The sequence below is a fragment of the Varroa jacobsoni genome, unplaced genomic scaffold (assembly GCF_002532875.2).
Source record: "Varroa jacobsoni isolate VJ856 unplaced genomic scaffold, vjacob_1.0 scaffold_89, whole genome shotgun sequence".
NCBI classification, from domain to species: Eukaryota; Metazoa; Arthropoda; class Arachnida; order Mesostigmata; family Varroidae; genus Varroa; species Varroa jacobsoni.
The window spans coordinates 22,533-43,058 of record NW_019212991.1 but is presented as its reverse complement, the minus strand read 5'-3'; the positions used below and the strand labels follow the sequence as shown (position 1 = coordinate 43,058).

The following is a 20,526-nucleotide window of genomic DNA, read 5'->3' as shown; positions in this document are numbered from 1 at the left end:
ACACACACACCACACATAGACACACACACCACACATAGACACACACACCACACATAGACACACACACCACACATAGACACACACACCACACATAGACACTCACACCACACACAGACACTCACACCACACACAGACACACACACACACACAGACACAGACAGACACAAACTCAGACACAGACAGACACAAACTCAGACACAGACAGACACACACTCAGACACAGACAGACACAGACAGACACACACTCAGACACAGACAGACACACACTCAGACACAGACAGACACACACCCAGACACAGACAGACACACACTCAGACACAGACAGAGACACAGACAGAGACACACTCAGACACAGACAGAGACACACTCAGACACAGACAGAGACACACTCAGACACAGACAGACACACACTCAGACACCCGCAGACACCCTCACCCACACACAGACACCCACCCACCCACCTAAATACCCACACGCACACACACATGCACGAGAGAGAGAGAGAGAGGGAGAGAGAGAGCTATATAAAGTGGAAATCTATTATAGTTTGCTGGCACCCGGCAACGGAAAAGCTAGTTGTGAAAACTTTACGATGCATTCACAGCAGCTGTGAGCGGCGAAACGGCATCTCGGGCCCTCGTGCGATTCGCTGAGCGAGTCGGAATAGCTATAGAACATCGTTTAGCTCGATCCTTCATAGTAAAAAAAGCAAAGTTTTTTCATACCAATTTTGTTGGATACTTTAAATGCGTAATCCGTAACGGGCTAACAGTTAAGCATATTAGAATAACAAGTCTCAAAATTGAAGAGAATAGCTTTTTTTTCTATTTGATTAATGAAGTCCGTCCGTGACAGGGTCTTGAAGGACATCATACCAAATAAAAAGAAAATGTGTTTGGCAGAAAAGAAGGAGAGAAAGAAAAGGAGGATGAAATATAGCTGTAACGAGGGAGAGTTATCGTAAGATGATTTGTGACTTTGAAACGCACCCAATGCCAGAAAATGGCTATAATAATTCTAACATTTATGGTGAAGACTTACAACGACTATTATTATTATTTATCATCATTATTATTATTACTATCATTAATATTGTTATTACTATTCGTATTTTCTCACATGTGCAACAATACAAAGTTTACCCAGTACTATTGCTACTGTTGATTAATCAACAAATTTACTAAAGTAGGAGATGGTGGAGAGGGAAGCATCTCGGATCCGCGAGTTGGCACTGTGTGTCTCGCCTATTTATGATGTTATAGAACATACGCACGCAGAAGCCGTGGTCCATATGTTTATGTTAGTGGCTATGATCATGTTAATGATGAATGGTGACGATCGATGATTTTGCTTTGTTGTGTAACAAACTAGATAGAACTGTACAGATTTAAGAGACCTTTCGCGCGAAAAACAATTCGCGTAGGTGGAATATATTAATTATAATTATTATCACACAAAAACTAGATCGACCGCAATAATACGAAGAGCTAGAAAGAATGATGAATGAGATAATGAGTACGATTAATTGAAAAAGCGAGAGTGACTATCTTACTAGTGCGGTCGGTTGGATATGTCAATGAATACGAAAATAATAGCACGAGTTCGGAAAAGTGTGAATGCCATGCAAGAACGGGTGACATCTGAAATAAATACGCGATGAAAAACTGTGCAAGGGTAAACAATTCAAAGAAAAAGAGGGTTGGAACAGGAAATGGTAACAACGTTATAACAGAAAATGTTTATCCTATTAGAAAAGAGAGAAGCCTAAAACAAAGATGATGCGTTTAGTGGGATAAAAGGGTCACATGGGCAAGGACCACGAAAGGAACACGGCTCAGAATAAAAGGCTTCCGATCCGAGGCACGTTGCAGATGTGCGTGCGATAAATATTAGGACAGCATCAGCACGAAATAGCGTATTAGGACATGGCGCAGATGACAGTGGAAAGAGATTAATACTTCATATCAATGACAAGAAGAATTATTAGAAACAGGGTCGACGCGTTGAATAGGTTGTTTGGCTTTACACTCGCAATATACCCATGTTTTGTCCAAAAACTTGCCGTTGTTTGTAGCGTCGAACAGAAAATGTTTAACGAGGAAGGGCAGGAAATATGCGATACCCGCATTCTGTCAAGTTTAGTGGTACTAACACGAATGGTTCACACGTAATCGTAGAATACTTGATAACAGCAAATCAACAATGTGGATTATCACGTATGAAACCGCTGAAATGACTACGAGGCCATTGTTGGTATAGGCGGAAGCATCGTGGTATCTGGCTTCGTCACAATGTAACTCCTTTTCTCGAATCATGTAAATAGAAAATAGGCGAAATAGACAAAGCCGACATAGAAAACGGAAGAAATGGAAAGAAAGAAAAAAAAGACAAACCACAGAATGCTCAAATGAAAGAACCAGTAGCAAGCCTCAATGTATATACTAGACCCAATAAAAATGGCTTATCGACAGATTTCTGGCAAAAAAAACAGATGAAGTCTTGCATTAATTTGACCTTCGTAGATGAAATTGTTCATATAATTGCCCTCAGTAGAGCAGTTACACAGAAATTAATACTTGATTATATAGGCATTCTATAGCAAGACTCAACATGTATGTGCGATTCTTGGGTTAATAGCTTAGACGAGATACTAGTAAAGATGCTGATTATTTTTCATTTGTATTTTTTTCTTGATTTCTATTTAGGTTTTCATCCTGTCCCAACGTTCTTTCGTAAATATTTTCAGGATTGCGACAGCGTTTCTCCAGTTTCTACTTATAACTTTTCAAGAACTTTTCATATGGTCGAATCTGTAATGGTCTCCTCGATGCCCTTATGGGATTGTCTCTCTAGACTGCGGTAGATAAGTGCATAGTTGACATTATTAATCATCGGAAACTACCTTCGATACGAGTTATTACATGACAGAAACAATTCACAAGAGAAAGTTTTACCGAAATGCTGATAAACGAACAAAATTAGCCAAACATCATCACTGTAGCAACAGTTAAGAGCTTAGCTGGATCATTCTATTCATAAAATAATAGTCATAATTAACATCCCTGTTTAAAAAAACACAAAAAAGAGAGAACTGTTATTTTTTTAATTTTATACGAACGATATTACTTCCTATAATTTGGAAATAATATTAAAAAGTACCGAGGTTAAATCGACCAAAACTATTATGACTGTGTGAAGTAGAAGCATTTATTTCTTGCGATAACGTGGTGTGTTATTGGTCGCATCATTTAGGTACTGGACGCAAACTATATTGCTTGACAGAACAAGGCTTCCAGCTGTCACCATTGTCTTGGAGACCTTTTGACATCTTTAAAATAGGCTTGTAATTGATCTATAAAAGCCGACTATTTCAACGGAGGTCAAGGTAACAAGGCTTGTTTGTAACAAGTACCTCCACAGTGCCATCATGCATTGCGCTGTGGACCAGGAAGCCTTGTAAACTGGACGAGCTTGCGCTGTGACAGGTGGACCTTTTTAGTTTTACAGCGACAAATTCTAGCTGAGTTCGGCTATCTGAAATTGTATTTGCTTTACGTAAGAAGCCACATTAATTACGTCTAGATTATCATAAATGCACATAATAGGTCGATGGCTATACTGTGATTGAATTAAAGAAAGTTGTTTTTTTTTGTGTTTTCCTGCAAGAGTTGAAATTTCTTGACACCAATCATTATTACGTTGGCTGTCCTCTCCGGCATCATATCTAGCCTATACTAAATGGGGGATATATCAGTCTGTAATGTTCAAAACAAACATCTCAGGCGTTTTTCATATACGCATTTCTGCGACCTTTAGAATGGATCGTCTTAACAACAATAATTATTTGAATTGATTCTGTATAGTAGACTCACAAAAACATGCTTTTATGATATTAATGGCAAGGATTGTTATACGTTAAGACGATGCGCAGCAGTTACTTCGTTAAAACTCCGTCCGCTCATTGTAAAAGCTTTTCGATTTGCTCGACATCGTGTATCAGACCGTCGGCCTGCGCCAGCTTTGCCCGAGTTGCCGCCACTAACCGGGCTTGGGGGATCTCACTAAGAGCGAGAACAACCGGTGCCCCTCGAAGACTCAAATCGCCTAACGATTCCGGACGAACCTGCAATAAAGAGTCGATATTCTTCAGATCATTATTACTTTATTTCATATATAAGCAGATGAGTTTGAGATCCAATAACTTAGAGTACGGCCTACATTTTTAGTGTCTATTTCAATTAACCAACATTCGAAGATAGTCAAAACTAGCTGCCGAACTCAATTTGCAGCGTGATTCATCGTCAGTTATGCGCATCTCGTAGTTAACGAAGCTTGTACTAGCCTGTACGAGTATTTTCAGACGCCTAGAACTTAGCCTAAAGGTCTTTGGCACGAGCTAAAATAAAGCAGCATGTTTAACCCGTTAATGTTTGAGAATTATATGGGGCGATCGGAACATGGTTGGTACTGGTTGGAATCAAGCTGTTTCTCCAGAGAACAACAACTCCACGTAAAAGAAACGCTAAGCTATTTATTATGATAGCTCCAGCTAAGGCTCCAACCTCACGACCCCGTTGACGGTATCGCAAGATCCGGCAACGGGGACGTGAGGTCGACATATATACTCCTATACCGAATCCGAACTGACAAAAAGGCTAGAATTATCCGCAATCACCCGAACCGATAATGCCCACCGCAATTTGTACAATACTGCGCCGGACGCGGAAATTAACCGAGCGTCACCCGGCTATGAGGTCACCTCTTAACTTTTTCGAAAAACTGGTACCAACAAATACTAGAGTCTGCCCGTTAGAAGTATATTGTGCTGCAAAAAGTCAACGCCGTACCATGTTACTCGGCGAGAATTTAAATCGAGAACTCACAAGTCTGTTCACGACGGCGAACACTACCTTGTCAATAATGCCTTTGTTCGTTGGTGTATGGTATGAATAAACACCTATTATGTGTGAGGAGCTGAGGCTGAGATCTCCGTGTTTGAGGTACTGCACTACTTGGAACAGTTCCAATCAATGTTGCTGGTCCGGACCTGATCCGCAATGAGTACTTGACAAGTGCGCATGGCATGTTCCTTTGCTGGGAAAATCTATTTTAATGTTTGCTTACGCCATAGGCGCTCGCCGACAAGCTAAAATGAAGCCCTCCTGCACGAAGGCAATCACGAAGAAAACTTGCTGCTGCATGTTTCTGGCTCATACCATCAAATGTTTGTTAACGACATTCCTAAAAATTCGTTTATGCCTTTTGTTTGAATAGCATGAATCACAGAACATTTCATTTCCGCAGTTTGTGATGTACTACTTCAGGAAATACACCGGGTCTGTTCTAGGCCAAAGGCGGCGTTCTTCCCTGTGCTCGCAGATTTTAAATTGATGTTTAATATTGTTTTCGACGACAAAAGTTTGGTGAAGCTTGAAAAATGTGGAATCTCATAGAACATGGTGCATTCAATTGGGCCAATATCATATAATACGAAAACTCGATAAATATAGATGTCGAAATGTAGTAGTTCGTGCAAACAACCGGTGTTTCATAGGATGATAGCCCATGTTCTCCGTCGTTTTTTCTGCTGCTAAATCGGCCGCTTCGCAATCAATATCCGGTGAAATAGGTAGAAATATTTCTGTACCCCGAGCTTTTCATCTTCCAATGGAGTCTGTTTCACGTTTAACAAGCTCTCCCCAGGCTTATTGCGTGAACGAGGCTGTACCTTTGATTAATGACAGAGGCTATTAAGTTTGGCAGTAAAGACTGCCTCGCTGTTTTTTTACATATGTGAATATGTGTGTTTCCTAAATATGTGAATAGCTTCAATTATCTGGAAGTGATCTTGCCCGCGAGCAACCGAGCTCTCATAGAGCTCATCACAGACAGGTACACTAAATGAATGTTGTGTGAAATTTTGCTTGCATACAGGGTCGGTTTTGTCCTAAATAAAAATGGCCTCGACCGCTTCCTATAGAAAATTTTTTTTGTAGACATGTTACAACGAACCACCTCGAAAAATTTGACCGAACTCTATCTTTGTTCTCAAAGTGAACCATGGGCCCATTGTTCACCCTTGAACAGATACGCGTACCTCCTAGGCGACAGGTCACTACTGTAAAGGATCTGAGACGCAAATTTCATCAACTCCGCCTACTCGGAGTTTGTCAACACGTGAGAGATAAGTATGGCGGAAATCCATCCCGACTTATATAATATACAAAATATAATTAATGAAGCACGAAAAGCGTCGGACAGACCGGCACATATTTAGACGTTTTGCAGTGCATCAGTTTTATCACATCCTATGTGGAACCGTGGGTTTTCATTCACCACGTGTTTTATTCACTAATTACGTGAATCTGCGCAAAATGTGATGCAATATGCCTTAGGTACCAGGCTGTGTCATGCACTGCAGTACCATCGCTGGGCAGTCTCTCGGATCGAAAACACCAACCTTGAAACTAGACATTTTTGAGTTTATACAACACAACTGTATTTTTCTTAACACAACAAATATATATGTATATTACTGGGAGTGTCTGTCTGGTTGAAGCTATTCCAGCCGTCTGTTTGATTTGGTCCATATTGTCCATGATGCTTTGAATGAGCTCAGCGTGTCTGGCGGCAGATGGTACTGCCTCAGTCCCAACACCATTCGAATCCTTCTTCGAGTCTCCCGAAGTCTGCTTACGCAATGATGGCAGAAACTGCTCCTGAAGGATAAGGGTAAATAAGGTTTGTTTTGAACCAGTAATGATTTAAGTTATACCTGTGAACGGCTGGTCTCGCACGTTTAAGGAACAAGTTTTTTTTAAATCTTACTGTATCTGGCGTGACTAGTAATAAGTCAAAGAATGTTTTTTTTATTCATTATAGGGGAAACAATTATTATAGAAAAACAATAATTTAAATAAAATATTCACACAGATTCACGTAAGTTACTGCCCTGCAAATCTCTTTTGGGAAACACCGTATTTCTCAATAGGTGAGATAGCATACCATAGAATAGAAGATTTCGTCAATAATAAAAAAATATTCAGTAGGTTAATTGTTCAGTACCTTGTAGTTAGAATAAAATTAAAGAGTTATATTTGAATTAGTCCCAAACAAAGGCCAAAGCATATGGCATTCGGGATTTAGTGCGTGTGGACATCACAGTAGTGAACAAATGCCATAACAGTAAAACATAGTCTTTATAATGCATACGAAAAAGTGCGCGATTTTAGATAGTTTATACAGGTTAAGCCGGCACTTACCTGAAATTGCTTAATAGCTTCTCCCGTCGCGGTGATGGATTGCGCTAACTCTCTCATTGATGGACTCGCCATCCTGATAACAGCAGGTAGTAAATGAAAAAAGAAGTGCATTTTAAAATCAATCAGATTATTCTGGCCACAGAATACGGGTCTTACACATGGGTCACCTAACGATGCTACGTGTTAACTAAACTTGCCTTGAGTTCATTGAGCATAGCAAATTACTTATGTGAGGTACTTAATTTATGGTAATTTTTCTGTCTCATTCGAAAATTGGCACCTTTTGTTCAATGTTGGGATTATACTGACTCTACAGATCTATGAATAATCCGTACTTTCTAAAAATATTCTCAGTCGTTCCCAGATAATACATGATACACGCTACTCCACCATTTGCTAAGATTTTGCAGTATCATAATTGGAAGTAGCTTGAGGGTGTATTTTTTTTAAATCTAATGAATCTGAAATAAATGGCTTAAAAATGCACTTGAAATAGAAATAGTTTTAATTTGTATATTTTACAATGGTTGTCGTTTTTAATCGTTCCAGAATTATTTTGCAAAAGTATGTTTCTAGAAAATGCTTTATGGTAGCTTTTGTGATAGCTCTGACAAACGTGATTACATTATACCAAAAATATACTAGATTTGCTAATGCTAAATGAACAATTGAATAGCTACACCCTGAAGCTTCGTAAGCCCTTTTTCATACGATACAGTAGCCTTCTACTGAGAAACAACCTGTACCTAGAGCGTAGCTCATAAATATCAGTACATATTTTGCGATATCATTTTGTTATAGCACCTGATTTGGTGATCGACTTCCGTGAAGTTCAGTGATTTTATGAAGGCAATTCTTAGAAGCTATTCCATACGGTTATAATTAAAGTTGAACACTTTAATAATAACCGTATGGAATCTAATTGTTGCAGGCCCTTTCTCTGCTTTGAAACACTTAGAAGTGATACGTAACCATCAGTTAACGCATTCGCTCAAGCGTTAAAACGCTTCCGAGCATTTAGAACTTTAAACGCATAAAAAAATGAAAGCTAAATGCATAGATGCGCACGATCGGAAATTCGTCTAGCAATATTTAATGCCACTAATAAATACAGCGCAAATCAACCTCAATTTCGATCTACAGGTAAAGAAAAGTCCACAAACTTTTCCATGTTTTTCGAACGGTCACACATCGAAGTTTAAAGCTCTATCATCACACACGAACCCAAAAGTTCTGATCTTTTAATTGGACTTAATTGGAGGGAACCTGCGGCGGGCTAACCAAGCTTCCAACGAATGAATGAATTCTTACCGCTCCACACCATCGTAGCGGGTCGGCAGACGAAAACGCTGGTGGTGCGCCGGTCCGTCGCGCGGGAAATCAAAAAAAAAACAAGAGTTTATTTACTTTTTGAAGACGATTACAAACATGCTCAGCGTTATTCAATGCAACCGTATTGTGGAAGTTGTAGAAGTTTTCCATACAAGTTATCGCACTGTTAGTCACGTTCAAGCAAGGAATGCAAAAGATTTAATTTAATAGGTAAAAGGTCATTCACATCTAGAACTACCTTCAGTTATCATGATGTTTGGATAAGTCGACGAATTAATAATTTTTACATAGGCTCAGGTAGAGATCCTGTCGGTTACAAAGTATTTATTAAGAAAAATATATTTCGTTTTGTGTACGAATTATGAAAATACATTTCGTGAACGATTATTGGCACTCACTAAAGGTGCCAAACAGTTTTGTGTAGGAATCCTATTTCTATGAGTTCGACAGATGCATCCTTTTGCACTCTACGTTTTCAAATAGAATTTTTCAACATTTTTGACAATTAATTAAGTTCAATTAAATTGTCCAGTCATTATTATGGCGACAAATGAGGTTTCCGAACGCCGTGGTGGTGGTGGTGGGGGGGAGGGGACAACTAACATGCACGCTAACGGCTTTGCAAGTTCTTTCGCTTCTTGCTGAGGGACGTCAAGTACCGCTAACGACAACTATCAACCTTACATGAGTCGTTTATTCTTATTGGAAAATAATAAGAACATTGTAAATCGTCTATTATTCAGAGGTGCTTTTGCGTAGAAAGGAGGGTCTAACATCACCGCCGTCTGTAACCCTATCACTCGGGATACCTATTGAGACAAAATCCTTCTAGTTAAACGTTTCTTCTATGGAACAGCATCACCTGTGTCGAGTGTCAAGACCTAATATGTCGCATCAATTACAATCGGTCATCTAAAAAGGTTCCTGTGAAATGGGTTTGTTTCAAGGTGAAAGATGGTTGGCAGTGAACGATAAATTTTTGTTCAAATAAGATCAGTTTAGTGTATTGGCATGTTCCTTGTAGTGAGGTTTACTAGATTCTACCAGCTCAGTTTAAGAACAGACGTAAATTGGCCGATGTTGACGAAGAACTTCAGCGTACGCTGGTATTTGTCGAAGTCGATTAAAAAGTTTATTCCAGTTATTTTTCAGCGTCCGCACCCAAATCACAAGAAGAAAAATTGAAAAAACCAACTTGTAAAGTTAATGTTTTTATCGCATATAGACCTTAGGTTTCATATGAAGTCGATAGAAAATTTGCCTAGAATCGCATGTGCTGATCTCTGTTTGACGCTAACAGTTTCCTAATAAAAGTCATTCTTAAAGTAAACGCTATCGGTCATTGTGTAATATGAACGTGTGCTTCAGTTAAAGAAACCTTTAACAGTGGCATAGTTTATCCTTAAAATCGAGTAAATTCATTTTGAGGAGTTTTCGTACAGATACATCAGTTACATGCTAAACAACTTGATTGAGGACGGTTGTCATTACCCTTTTCTTCTTGATAGCACCGGTAAGTGCCATTTTGTTCGCAGTCTTAGTCTTTGTATCCGTCTTCCGTTGGATCTACAGAATAAAATCGAACTATTTAGAATTGCAGAACGTAACACCCCATCGTAGCACATCAAGACATCCAGCTGGTGGAGAAGAGTCTTCCCAACGCTATGCCTACCACTATTATAGGAGCCCAGCTGGTTAGCGAACCCTTCTAGTTTTAGGACTTAATGAAGATCAATAATTGCCCCATTCGTTACCAACAACGAGTTAGTAGTACAGGTAATTCATTTTCGTCAGGCTACATTTTAACTGGTATTTGGCGTGTGGGATACCTGGCCGGAAGACAGTTTCTCCATAAGACCCAGTAGAACTAGTGGAAAGCAGTGACAGTCATATACCTACGAGATATACGAAAAGAGCAACGATAAGGTGTGCCGGTATGGTATTTCTAGTTTTGGCAGCAACCAGTTAGAGAACATCATGTCCAATTGAGTTCTTCATAATGGTGTTGTATGTTATTTTTGTTTTTCTGAAAACTTCACTTTATTTAGCCTCTCTCCACCGAATCGTCAACTGCTTGACTTTTGCAAAACAATTAGGTAGGGATCGGGGATTAAAGCGAAACTTGCGAAGCGATGATGCGCTTGTAACAAAACAAAACGCTCAGGGCCAGCGATCTAGAGTACAAAATATCCGGCCATTTAGAAAAGTCTATCAATGAAGTCTCGACAAGTATTAGTATATTAGGTGATGATTACAAGCCCGGAAGCCTCGGAAATTTTGAAACTCTATTAACTAACGTGGACTCGATTTATGGTGAAAATAGCTTCATAGAGGGCTCTATGTTTAAAAGAAGCTCACTAGAACTTACACAAATGAAAAAACCGAACACAAAACAACCTGGGAAAAGTTAAAGTGATAGTTATCCCGAGTTACTAACAAAACTATTGAATGATTAGATCGAAGAAAGTATTTATTTGCAATTGGCTTGTCCACAGCAACATGGCTGTTATTAAAGCTTTACGGTCGTGCACACGTGAGAGTAGCACCATTTACCAACTTTAAATTGTCGAATTATTCGGTTATGAAGCGTAGACATTTCTAATTCTAACCATGTAACTGTAATACTCTACTTGAATTATGACAAGCACGATTTTGAATTTTGATATCGTACAAAGGTATTATTAAATTTAGATAAAAGTGTGTTTAATGACTCATAAGCCCCTGGACTTTTAATTTTATCATCATTAATTTAAGCTGAAGTCTGTGGCTTACTCTTTAGAATAAGAATTTGCTCAGTGAAAAAATACCTCTGCATGACATAAATAATGTGGTTATTCAGTTACAAATGATGAAGTTGGTTCTCCTTACAATTACCGTACTAGTAAGTTAAATTTTCACTATTCATTTGCCTTGCTTTCCGGCTGCGGTTTGTATCAATTGCCCAGAAAATTCGTGACTTTGTTAAAGACCTCCTCGTGCTAGCAGTTCGTAATAATAGTTGCCTTAGTATTATTTGGGCGAAAAAAGATTACCGCATGAAGCTTGTTCTTGCAATTTGCCACAGTGTCTCGAATACGAGCCTATGAATGGCTAAGCATAAAAAGCTCAAGTTATTTTATGATATACCAGTAATTTCGGTCAACTGTTTTCTATACTAAAGAACGAAAGATCACTTTGCGTTAAACTTTACTATACAAAAATTATATTCAGCGTAAAGCAATCTTACAGCGCAGAACCCCCAAATAGGCTTAAGGCACCTCAGATGCACACTCAGCTCAATGCGTATTAAACTGCACATAAGTTAGGCCTACTCAAGTTAATTAGGATAGACAAGCAACAAAACATATAGTTTTATTATTATGCCATGTATACACGCCAGAAACCCTGTCAACTAAAGTTATTTAACTATCCCTATCTACATATCATACAAGTAGCGTCAGTCTTGCTGTCAATGTATTGGGGATGACGAACGTGTCCCTTGAAAAACAGTTAAGCCTGTCCGACCAAGGACGACCCACAATTAAAATTGTCGAGTTTAACGTCCGCTGCTTCCATCAAGCATTACTAGAGAGGAACGTTTTTTTAGGATTAAACCTAAACCACTGTCTATTCTCGAATATACCACGTAAACGCATCAACACTATACCATCACGCAGCTGGTTGAGTGTGATTTCTATGCGGTAAATTACGATCCTTGTGGGAAAAAGTTTCGAGAAGTGTGCTAGCGATTCGTAGTACATTGGCTATTTGTACAATGCCTGCTTATCCACATCGACTAGACTGGATGCATTGACCGAACTGATTGAGCCCATTTTGTACATCTAAAAACAGATTTCAATATACATATCCTGACTGTGAGCGGGAGACCGATCAGTATGCCTAATGCATAGACTTCGATACGATCCCAGTTACCCGAATGGTAATGGAGAAGCCAAAAAATTTAAGTTAGTATTGAGATGTTTATGGATTCGCTTATACCTTGGTTTGCTTGTTCAGACCGCTTTATGCATATACAACCTGGATAAATAGTATGTTCCTTTTAGTCCTATTCCACTATCTACATGCTCTTTATTCACTTTCTTAAAGATATTTTCTTATATTTTTCATAGTTTCTTAGACAAAACGTGTGGAGGTGACAATTAAATGCTTATCAGAGCCTCTAAAACAATAGAAGCCTCGTTGCCAAAGCAAATGGTAAAATTATTGAAAATTTGGATTAATTCATTAACATACGTTAACTCTATTTCTCCCGTCAAAATTAAGCCTTCTTTAGTACGAAATGAACCTGAAAAAAATCATCAGTGGTCAAAGTTATAAACACATATTTAGTTGCTTCTAAATATCGATAGATGACCATATTCGAGCCTGGCGAGATGTAGTCACGACCGAAGGAATCACCAGCTGTATGTGGCCGTTCGTAGCGTTGAAGTCCAGAACCGAGGTGTTTTTTGCGAGCTCCTGTTTTGCACTAGGAGCTGACCTCATCGTTCGCCATTTTCGGGGCATCTAACTGGTAGTAGGCTCCTTCTGTGTGGTAAATTCCCAGATATCAATTCCGTTCTTCGTTCATTCTTAAAAGAACTTCTAAAATATTCTGGTAGTTTTAACATTAAAACCGCCTGATATACCTTTTAAATGTGACTCGTCTATGGCTTTTACTATATTCTTTATCCAGCCCTGAGCCGAGCTAAATGGACCAAAAGAAAAAAAGATCTCTGGCTGAAGCATTCCTTTTTCTAAGCAGGGCTACCTTAAATTCAAAGCTTACCTTAGCGATACCAAGGTCATTCAGTTGAAAGTTGTATTTAGTCCCAGTGTAAGTATAATATCTGGTGGGAAAGTCGCGACCAGCCGTTGTTATATTACTTGTATTATATTCAGCCTCTTTTGCACTAAAACATGCATTCAGGAGACAACTGGGCAGTCTTTGAAGCACGCATCTAGTTGGCGTCAGAAGCATCCGTAAATAAATGGCTGAAGCCTAAAATTAGTTACAGAGTAGCTTCAGTGTGAGCTAAGTACGATTTTCTTGAAACGTGATCACTTTAGTACATCATTATATGACATGGTTCCGGTAGTGAAGTTGTTCGACAGAGTCGCTCTTTCTGAACTATCACAGCCCCTGAAGCATATTTCCATGTCCGTTCATGAAGTACAAGTAAATAGCTAAAATAGCCACAAGTGGCTCTGCAAATCTACTGATGATCGATCGCGGGACCTGGTTAGGTAAACCATTTACGCGACCAGAGCGATTCAACGAGATATGGCTTGTCCCCTATAGATATCCGTCTGGCCGCTGCACTTGTGCCACATTGTTGAATCACATTGGCTACAGCGGTGATGAAGTCGATGGCCGAAATAGAATTGTTACTTCTTAGTCTTATGCCTATGGGCTTTGATTGATAATCTTAATTACCTCGATTGATAATCTTTTCTACCTTGGGTAGATTTGGAAAGGATTGACCGGTAATTGATAATTTAAGTTTAACTGTTGCCCATTTGTCTACTTTCAGGTCGATCGATTGTAATAAATGGATTTCAGTGATGAGCGAAATTGTAAAGTACAGCTTGGGTATCGTTTTCCCGGTGCCCAACCTAAGGTGCAATGTCACGCTACCAAAAAATGTAGCACAGTGCGAAAAAAGCACTTCTATTAAAATCTGCCATCTGAGTTCGTCTACAATGTAAGATTCGAATGCGAAAATCTCTCTGAACAATCGATAACAGAAAATTTGCGTCCTAAACTAGCTTGCTTAGCAATATAGCGTCAATTTCTCCTAGAAGGATGTAATACACGAGTACGTGTACTATCTACGTGTAATATCTGCTTGTAGGAAGTACATCACAAAATAAACCACCATAAAAATACCTAATGAGCTTTTTGGTGATGCATAGGACGAGCAGCCACACTGAAGCGTCTGTATTAATAGAAGAAAATGAGCTTATAAATGACGATTCTAAAACATCTATTCTGATGCTTAAGAAGCCCGAAAATGACCAGTTTTAACATACCGATTATTTGTAGATTCAAATATCTATGTTTAAATTTCGTTTGTTATTTTTACAAGAAAAACAATCAACAAATGAGAACTACGTTGCACTGCATCCTCTTCATCTCAATGGCCAACAAACGGCTTCTGATGCGGCCAATCATATTTCAGTCCCGTTATTATTATTATTATTCGTTTGAAAAATAATAAATATTACAGAGTAGGAATACGTTAAGTCAGTATTTCTGAGCTTGCTTTTCCACGTAGCTCATTCTTACAAAGATGAATATGATTGTCCCGAAATCCTTCGCGTGCTTCAGTATTACGAATGAATTTCGTCGAATCTATATGATATGGGATATTGAGCACTCTAAGACTCGTTTATTCATTATAGTACTAGTGGAATACTATGCCAGCTATGTACTTCGGTTGTTTTTCCGTTTCTTTACGTGACCATCATTTGACAAGGTGAGAAGTGGATGTCATCGCCCAGGATCAGTAAGTTGATTCGGCCTTCGGTGGTGTCCCAGATTAAAATTCTTTTTTATTGGGTCACATTTAAGGTCAAGTGTCAGTCTTGTTTTCTGTCACCGACAGGACTAGTGAGCACTGCTTAATTCGCCCCACATATTGACACTTTTTCCTTGTATTCCGATTTCTGCCTGCCAACCAATAAAGAAAGCGACGCGGAACTTCTCCGGGTTCTTCGAGTGGATACACATCGAAACTCGAAACAATATCAGTATACACAAAGGCCGGTTTTTTCCAGCAGTTAATTAGGGGGAACGACTGAGATTTCCATGAATGAACTTGTAGCGCTTATCCAGACAAAATCGTCGTAACAGGAAAACGGACAAAAGCGATAATAATGCGATTAAATTATTAAAAAAAAAAGGAAAAAACTGTAAAGGTACATAAAGTTTAGTACATGCTCTAAAAGGACGGGTTTAGTTTCTTTGAAGACAATTGTAAAAATGTCTTTTCAAATCAGTCCCTAGAAGCGTTGCGACGTGCTGTATTAAGCGTAGGCTCAGCGATACTGCACTGTAAAGGTCCTAGAATTTTCCATGCACAAGCATCACGTTTTCTAATTAAGGAGATCAAGGTTAGGTCTTACTTAATGAGAGAAAAAAGTGACTTATGTCTAGAATCGATATGCGTTAACTTATCATGGCGTTCCAGTGAATAAATGGATCAATTAATTGATTAAAAATAAACTCAATGGATTAACTTGTGTGGACCTTATAAATAAAAAAAAATTATGAAAATACATTTTGAAGGACACTGGCAAATATGTCCAACAAACGCTTCGAAACCACAAGAATGCCTGAGCAATTTAAACTAGCTCGCAAGAAATTATCGCCTTACCGGCGCTATACGGCAGAACTGTATGAAACCGTTTTTTAGTTGACTTCTGGTTACTATTAATTAATTCCTTATTGATGTTTGTGATGAGACGTAAGTCATTTTAACAATTAACAATGACTATTACAGATTGCTGTGGATTGGCTTTCAGCGAGAAAGCCGAGTCCCCCAATTGGAGGACTCATTTCTCAGCAGCATGGCGGGTTTTCAAAGCAGCGAAAAAAAATCTATTTTGCAGTAAAATGATTAATTAACTATGCAAGATTTTACGCAGACGAATTCTAGGTAACTGAAAAAAACGAAGTGGAACGAAGCTATCAGTAATTGTCTCGCTAAGAAGAACTTCTCTGCGACACGCAGGATTCTGACGAGAGTTTCCGATACGCGTATTTTGTGTTTCAAATGCGTCTGCTTTATAGCAACAATTCATTAACATCATTGTCCACTTGGAGCCAGTTTCAATAGATACCGTAATGGGTAATCCTCATAGTGATCGAGACTCGAGCTCGACAGCTGCATCACCTTGTATGTCATGGCAGGACGTAGCTAAGCGCGAATTCTGCGAGATTCCTTCGCGAACCCCGCATATTCTTGATAAGTTGTTGAGGAAGCTGGCAGCTTTGCAGACAAGTCAGTTCGTGCCATACCTCGAGCCCACTTTCGTCATGGCCTTTCTACGAGTGAACAAGTTCAACGAGGAAAAGGCTATTGAGACGTATCAACGATTTTTCCGCTTAAGAACAATTGATCCGGCTTATTACTACCCGATAAATCGCGGTTCGTTATGTTATAAGCCAGTGCTCGACAATGATATAGCATTTATACTTTCGAAAAAAAATCCGCGTGACGGTGAGCACTTGGCAATTATTATGTAACTGGCTAGTCGTATGGTTGTATTCAACAGCTGAACCTACCGCGTAGTAAAGAAAATTCATGGTCCTGTCGATACTTTGTACACAAGTGGTTAGAGGTTTTCATCCCAAACTGAAGCTGTCATTGCGGTCGATGGTGGTTGTCCTATATAAGCATCACCGCTGGCCACAGCATATGCAAAAATCTTCCTCGAACAATCCTTTATTGATTAAATACAATCCTCGAAAAAACTCAGCTTTAGATTTAGTCCCATATATATATATATATATATATATATATATATATATTGTAGGTCATAAAATTGATCAAGTCCTATTAATGCTATCCTTACGATAACCCGAATAGATTACCCTGCTGACTATCGATCGTCCATAGTTGTATCTCGCTCGCTGTTCTGTCGAGATGCATCTTGTTTATCAGTGAAGCATAGTTTAAAGCATAATTTTTTAATCATTTTTGGCAGGTTCAACTGTCGTTGTAGCGACATTCGAATTTTTTGAACCGTCACGATGGCACAACCTTCAGGAAATGTACACACCAATGGCTTTGCAAGTCCTCATGCTCCTGAGGGATCCTGAAGTACAGGTGAGGACAGCCATCAACCTCATTTAAAGCGTTTGAATGCCGCTAGATTAGTTTGCAAGGATAAAGGGTGTATAGCTCGGTTAAGGTTAGAAATAGGAAGATACAAACTAATAGTCAATTGCTCATATAATACCAAGCCTAGATCGTCGGGCTATATTCTGAGATTGTGCAGACTCTTCCAGCAATTAATTCACATCATCCTGTATTGTAATACAATCATCGTTTCAACACCGATCCCACGACTCCGATCTCTTAGTCCGGTTTTTGTTTGGCATCAGCCTTAGGCACTGCTATATGTTCGGCATATTTGTTCATGGTGGGTTCGTTAGGCCAAATCACATAACGTGTGTCGATTCGGTGAATCCGAGCACAACGACTTTACCATAGCAGACATGCGTATACTTTCGATTCAGACAGGTCCGATACGCCAAAGTCGATAATTCCTATTCGCAGAATAATTATCTTCCTTTTATTCAGGCTCAAAAATGTTTATAGCTGCCTGGGGAGGGGAATCCAACATCATCGCCCTTTGTACCTTCCCGTTGAAGATGCTTACCGTGATGAAAGTCCAAGACGAGAACTAGCTAAATATTCCGAGCAACGGCATCACCGTACGTTGCGTTTGATCCCGCCCCAAGGATATTATGTGCTCTTTAGAAGAAAGAGATTTTCAGTGAAGTCAGCCTCTTTGAAATTAAAGATGCTAGATGGTGTGAAACACGCAAAAGCTTCTCGTCAAATTACGATGAACTTCATTATATGTATCTGTTGTTTCTAATGGAATCTTGTTTGATCGATAATTTTCAAATGGGAGTAGTCTTCACTGCACGGAACCAGATGTACCCGTTTGGATACATGCACTTAAAGCAGCCCGTTTTAATAAATTTCAATTTACATATGGTTGATAACTGGGCAGAATGCGTTCGCTGAATATGATTATTCATTTTATTGTCTTCTAAAATAATTTGGATTGTTAACCATTTCAGGTTCGTGGGTTTCGCATGGTTGTAGATTTAAAGAAGTTCTCCTTCAAATACATCCGTTATGTGCCGACCAGCTTAGCGAAGGTATGCTCTTCGCGGTCGTATTTGCTTGTTATTACCCTTACGGGGCATTTCACTCGCATTCTAATTGTCATTATCAATGGAACTTTTTCACCGTATGTCTTGAGTAGAACTTAGAGAAGTGAAAACCATCTAGTACTTTCGATAGATACTACACCGCGCTTGTAAAATGGTGTATAAATTAAAACTGCTTGGTTAGTATAGCCTTTAGCGATTTAATGCCTTATCGGATCACATAATAAATTATCAATATGGTACGGTAAAGATATGTAGGTGATGGGGGAAAGTTCTTCTGGCGCTATGCCCGTCACCATACGAGGAGTCCATGTAATCAATGAACCTGTATGGTATCAGGTCTTGATGAAGATGATTGCCCCGTTCCTCACCGACGGCGAGTCAGTGACGCAGGTAAGTTTTCCGGGTTTTTTAACCGATATTTTGCCTCTATGGTAGGAATAATTACAGGTTGAGCAAATAGCGATACCAGTTGTTTTGGATGGGGAACTTGCCTAGGAAAGAGTGATAGAAGTTTCAGTCTGGTATTACTAACTTTAACGGAAATAGAATAGAGAATATAATTCTCAGTTCATTTCTTCATCATTCCGGCGTATTTTTGTGAAGACCCACGGCAACGATCTGGCGTCTCTCCACCGAATCATCGACCGTTCGATTCTTCCGAAAGAATTCGGTGGTGCCCAAGGATCTGTAGTTTTCGAAACGCAAGTTATGGAGGAATTCTATGCCCGTGATAAGGAGATTCTTGCGGCCAGCCGTTTTGGGTACAAGCTCTCCGACACTGGCAAAACTTGGCAAAGTACCAGTAAAACAGACGATAGGCGTGGGAGCTCCGAAAGCTCGAACTCTCTAAACTGAAAGGATTCAATTTGAAGAAGCCTCATTAAGTATCGCTAAATTTGAGAAGCTGGGTAGAGCTTACACAAATTAGAAAAAAAAAGGGCGCCAAGTAAGCAATACCGAACTAGCGGTCAGTGGCTAAGTATTGGTCGATTAGATAGAAGAAAATACTAATTTGCAATAGACTCGCCCGCAGCTGTTGTCGTATACACGTGAAAATAATACCATTCACAAACGTCGAGTTGAAGAGATCAGGAGCGTAGGCAGTCCTAGGACTGACCATCTAAATGATCCTAAGTTAGCCCGCCAAATAAATAGTTTATAATCTATTAAAATTGCTAACTGGTATCTTTTTACTTTTGCTTGATTTTAATGTTACCCGTTTAGCTAGTAGCTTGTCGTATTCAACATAATGAAAAATTGTGTCAGCGAAAGATTCCTATGCCTACTTTATTCACTTTATACATAAATTACATTATTATGGATAAGATTTATTTATTCTGATCTATATTATCAAGCTTCGCCAACGCTCCACAGCTGTTTGTATCATTAATTTGTAATTACTCCAATGCCACAATCGACTGGTGGCTATGCGTCGTTTGATACTTATCCATAAAATTTTTTGTCGTTTCTTTTGATGAAGACTTCCTCGCCAGCCTCAATAATGGCTACCTTGGTACCATCGGGATGAAGAAACGCAACTGTATAAAACCTGTTCTCAAAACTTTGTTATAATACTAAAGTCTTGAATACGAGTCTCCGAATAACATAAGGTATGGAAGGTCCAGTGGACTTCGCGGCATGGTAACAAATTATGTAATATTGAATACCTTCCGTATAATAGAACTTGGAAAAAGACCTTGTAATTTCGCTTTGAGCTGAAACTTTTATAGAAAAAAAAAAGGAATTGTATGGACGCGGGTGTTCCGGAACCCGCAAGCGAAATTTCAGGCGGTTCTCTGGTAAGGTGAGGTGTAAAGTCGACTCAGGGTGCGTTGAACTACACATGTGACAGGCTCAGAATAAACTAATTAGACATAGCAATCCATAGCTTATTCTGCCTGAGTTTTTTTGACGGAGTTGCTTTTTTTTTGGAATTTAGCTCTAGCTTTTAGGGGTAGCACAGTCTGAGGCACTTCTCCTCCTGCAGGTGGGTAGCTAAGTTAGCCACAAGGGACGCATTGAATCCGTCAATAGGGA

The 20,526-nt window shown here is 39.2% G+C and overlaps 2 protein-coding genes across 10 annotated transcripts; one reads left to right on the top strand and one right to left on the bottom strand.

Moving 5' to 3' along the window:
- Nucleotides 1–2,244: 2,244 nt before the first annotated feature.
- LOC111263887 (uncharacterized) lies at nucleotides 2,245–8,553 on the bottom strand. 8 transcript variants are annotated; one of them, XR_002682516.2, is made up of 5 exons: nucleotides 8,426–8,553; nucleotides 7,263–7,335; nucleotides 6,537–6,719; nucleotides 3,873–4,123; nucleotides 2,245–3,534 (listed from the first exon to the last, which is right to left on the bottom strand). XR_002682516.2 is itself a non-coding variant. In XM_022839366.2 (5 exons), the coding sequence occupies exons 1-4, from the start codon at nucleotides 8,452–8,454 to the stop codon at nucleotides 3,959–3,961; spliced, it is 450 nt and encodes a 149-aa protein (XP_022695101.1). In that variant the 5' UTR covers nucleotides 8,455–8,553; the 3' UTR covers nucleotides 2,245–3,534; nucleotides 3,915–3,958. The 8 variants fall into 8 exon arrangements, 7 of the variants coding, with proteins under 7 accessions (XP_022695101.1, XP_022695111.1, XP_022695120.1 ...); XM_022839366.2 differs by having other exon boundaries at nucleotides 3,915–4,123; XM_022839376.2 differs by having other exon boundaries at nucleotides 3,939–4,123.
- Nucleotides 8,554–16,189: 7,636 nt separating this feature from the next.
- LOC111263919 (clavesin-1) lies at nucleotides 16,190–19,667 on the top strand. 2 transcript variants are annotated; one of them, XM_022839435.2, is made up of 5 exons: nucleotides 16,190–16,798; nucleotides 17,286–17,407; nucleotides 18,394–18,474; nucleotides 18,745–18,879; nucleotides 19,093–19,667. In XM_022839435.2, the coding sequence occupies exons 1-5, from the start codon at nucleotides 16,423–16,425 to the stop codon at nucleotides 19,342–19,344; spliced, it is 966 nt and encodes a 321-aa protein (XP_022695170.2). In that variant the 5' UTR covers nucleotides 16,190–16,422; the 3' UTR covers nucleotides 19,345–19,667. The 2 variants fall into 2 exon arrangements, with proteins under 2 accessions (XP_022695170.2, XP_086825983.1); XM_086969857.1 differs by lacking the exon at nucleotides 18,394–18,474.
- The last annotated feature ends 859 nt before the right edge of the window (nucleotides 19,668–20,526 follow it).

Coding starts and splice junctions, on each gene's coding strand:
- LOC111263887 (XM_022839352.2), bottom strand. CDS start 8,454: ATGTGTGACCGTTCGAAAAACATGGAAAA. Junction 6,720..7,262: donor AAGCTATTAAGCAATTTCAG/GTAAGTGCCGGC, acceptor CTTATCCTTCAG/GAGCAGTTTCTGCCATCATT. Junction 4,124..6,536: donor CAACCAGACAGACACTCCCA/GTAATATACATA, acceptor TCTTTATTGCAG/GTTCGTCCGGAATCGTTAGG.
- LOC111263919 (XM_022839435.2), top strand. CDS start 16,423: ATGGGTAATCCTCATAGTGATCGAGACTCGAGCTCGACAGCTGCATCA. Junction 16,799..17,285: donor GAAAAAAAATCCGCGTGACG/GTGAGCACTTGG, acceptor CATTTTTGGCAG/GTTCAACTGTCGTTGTAGCG. Junction 18,880..19,092: donor ACGGCGAGTCAGTGACGCAG/GTAAGTTTTCCG, acceptor ATTTTTGTGAAG/ACCCACGGCAACGATCTGGC.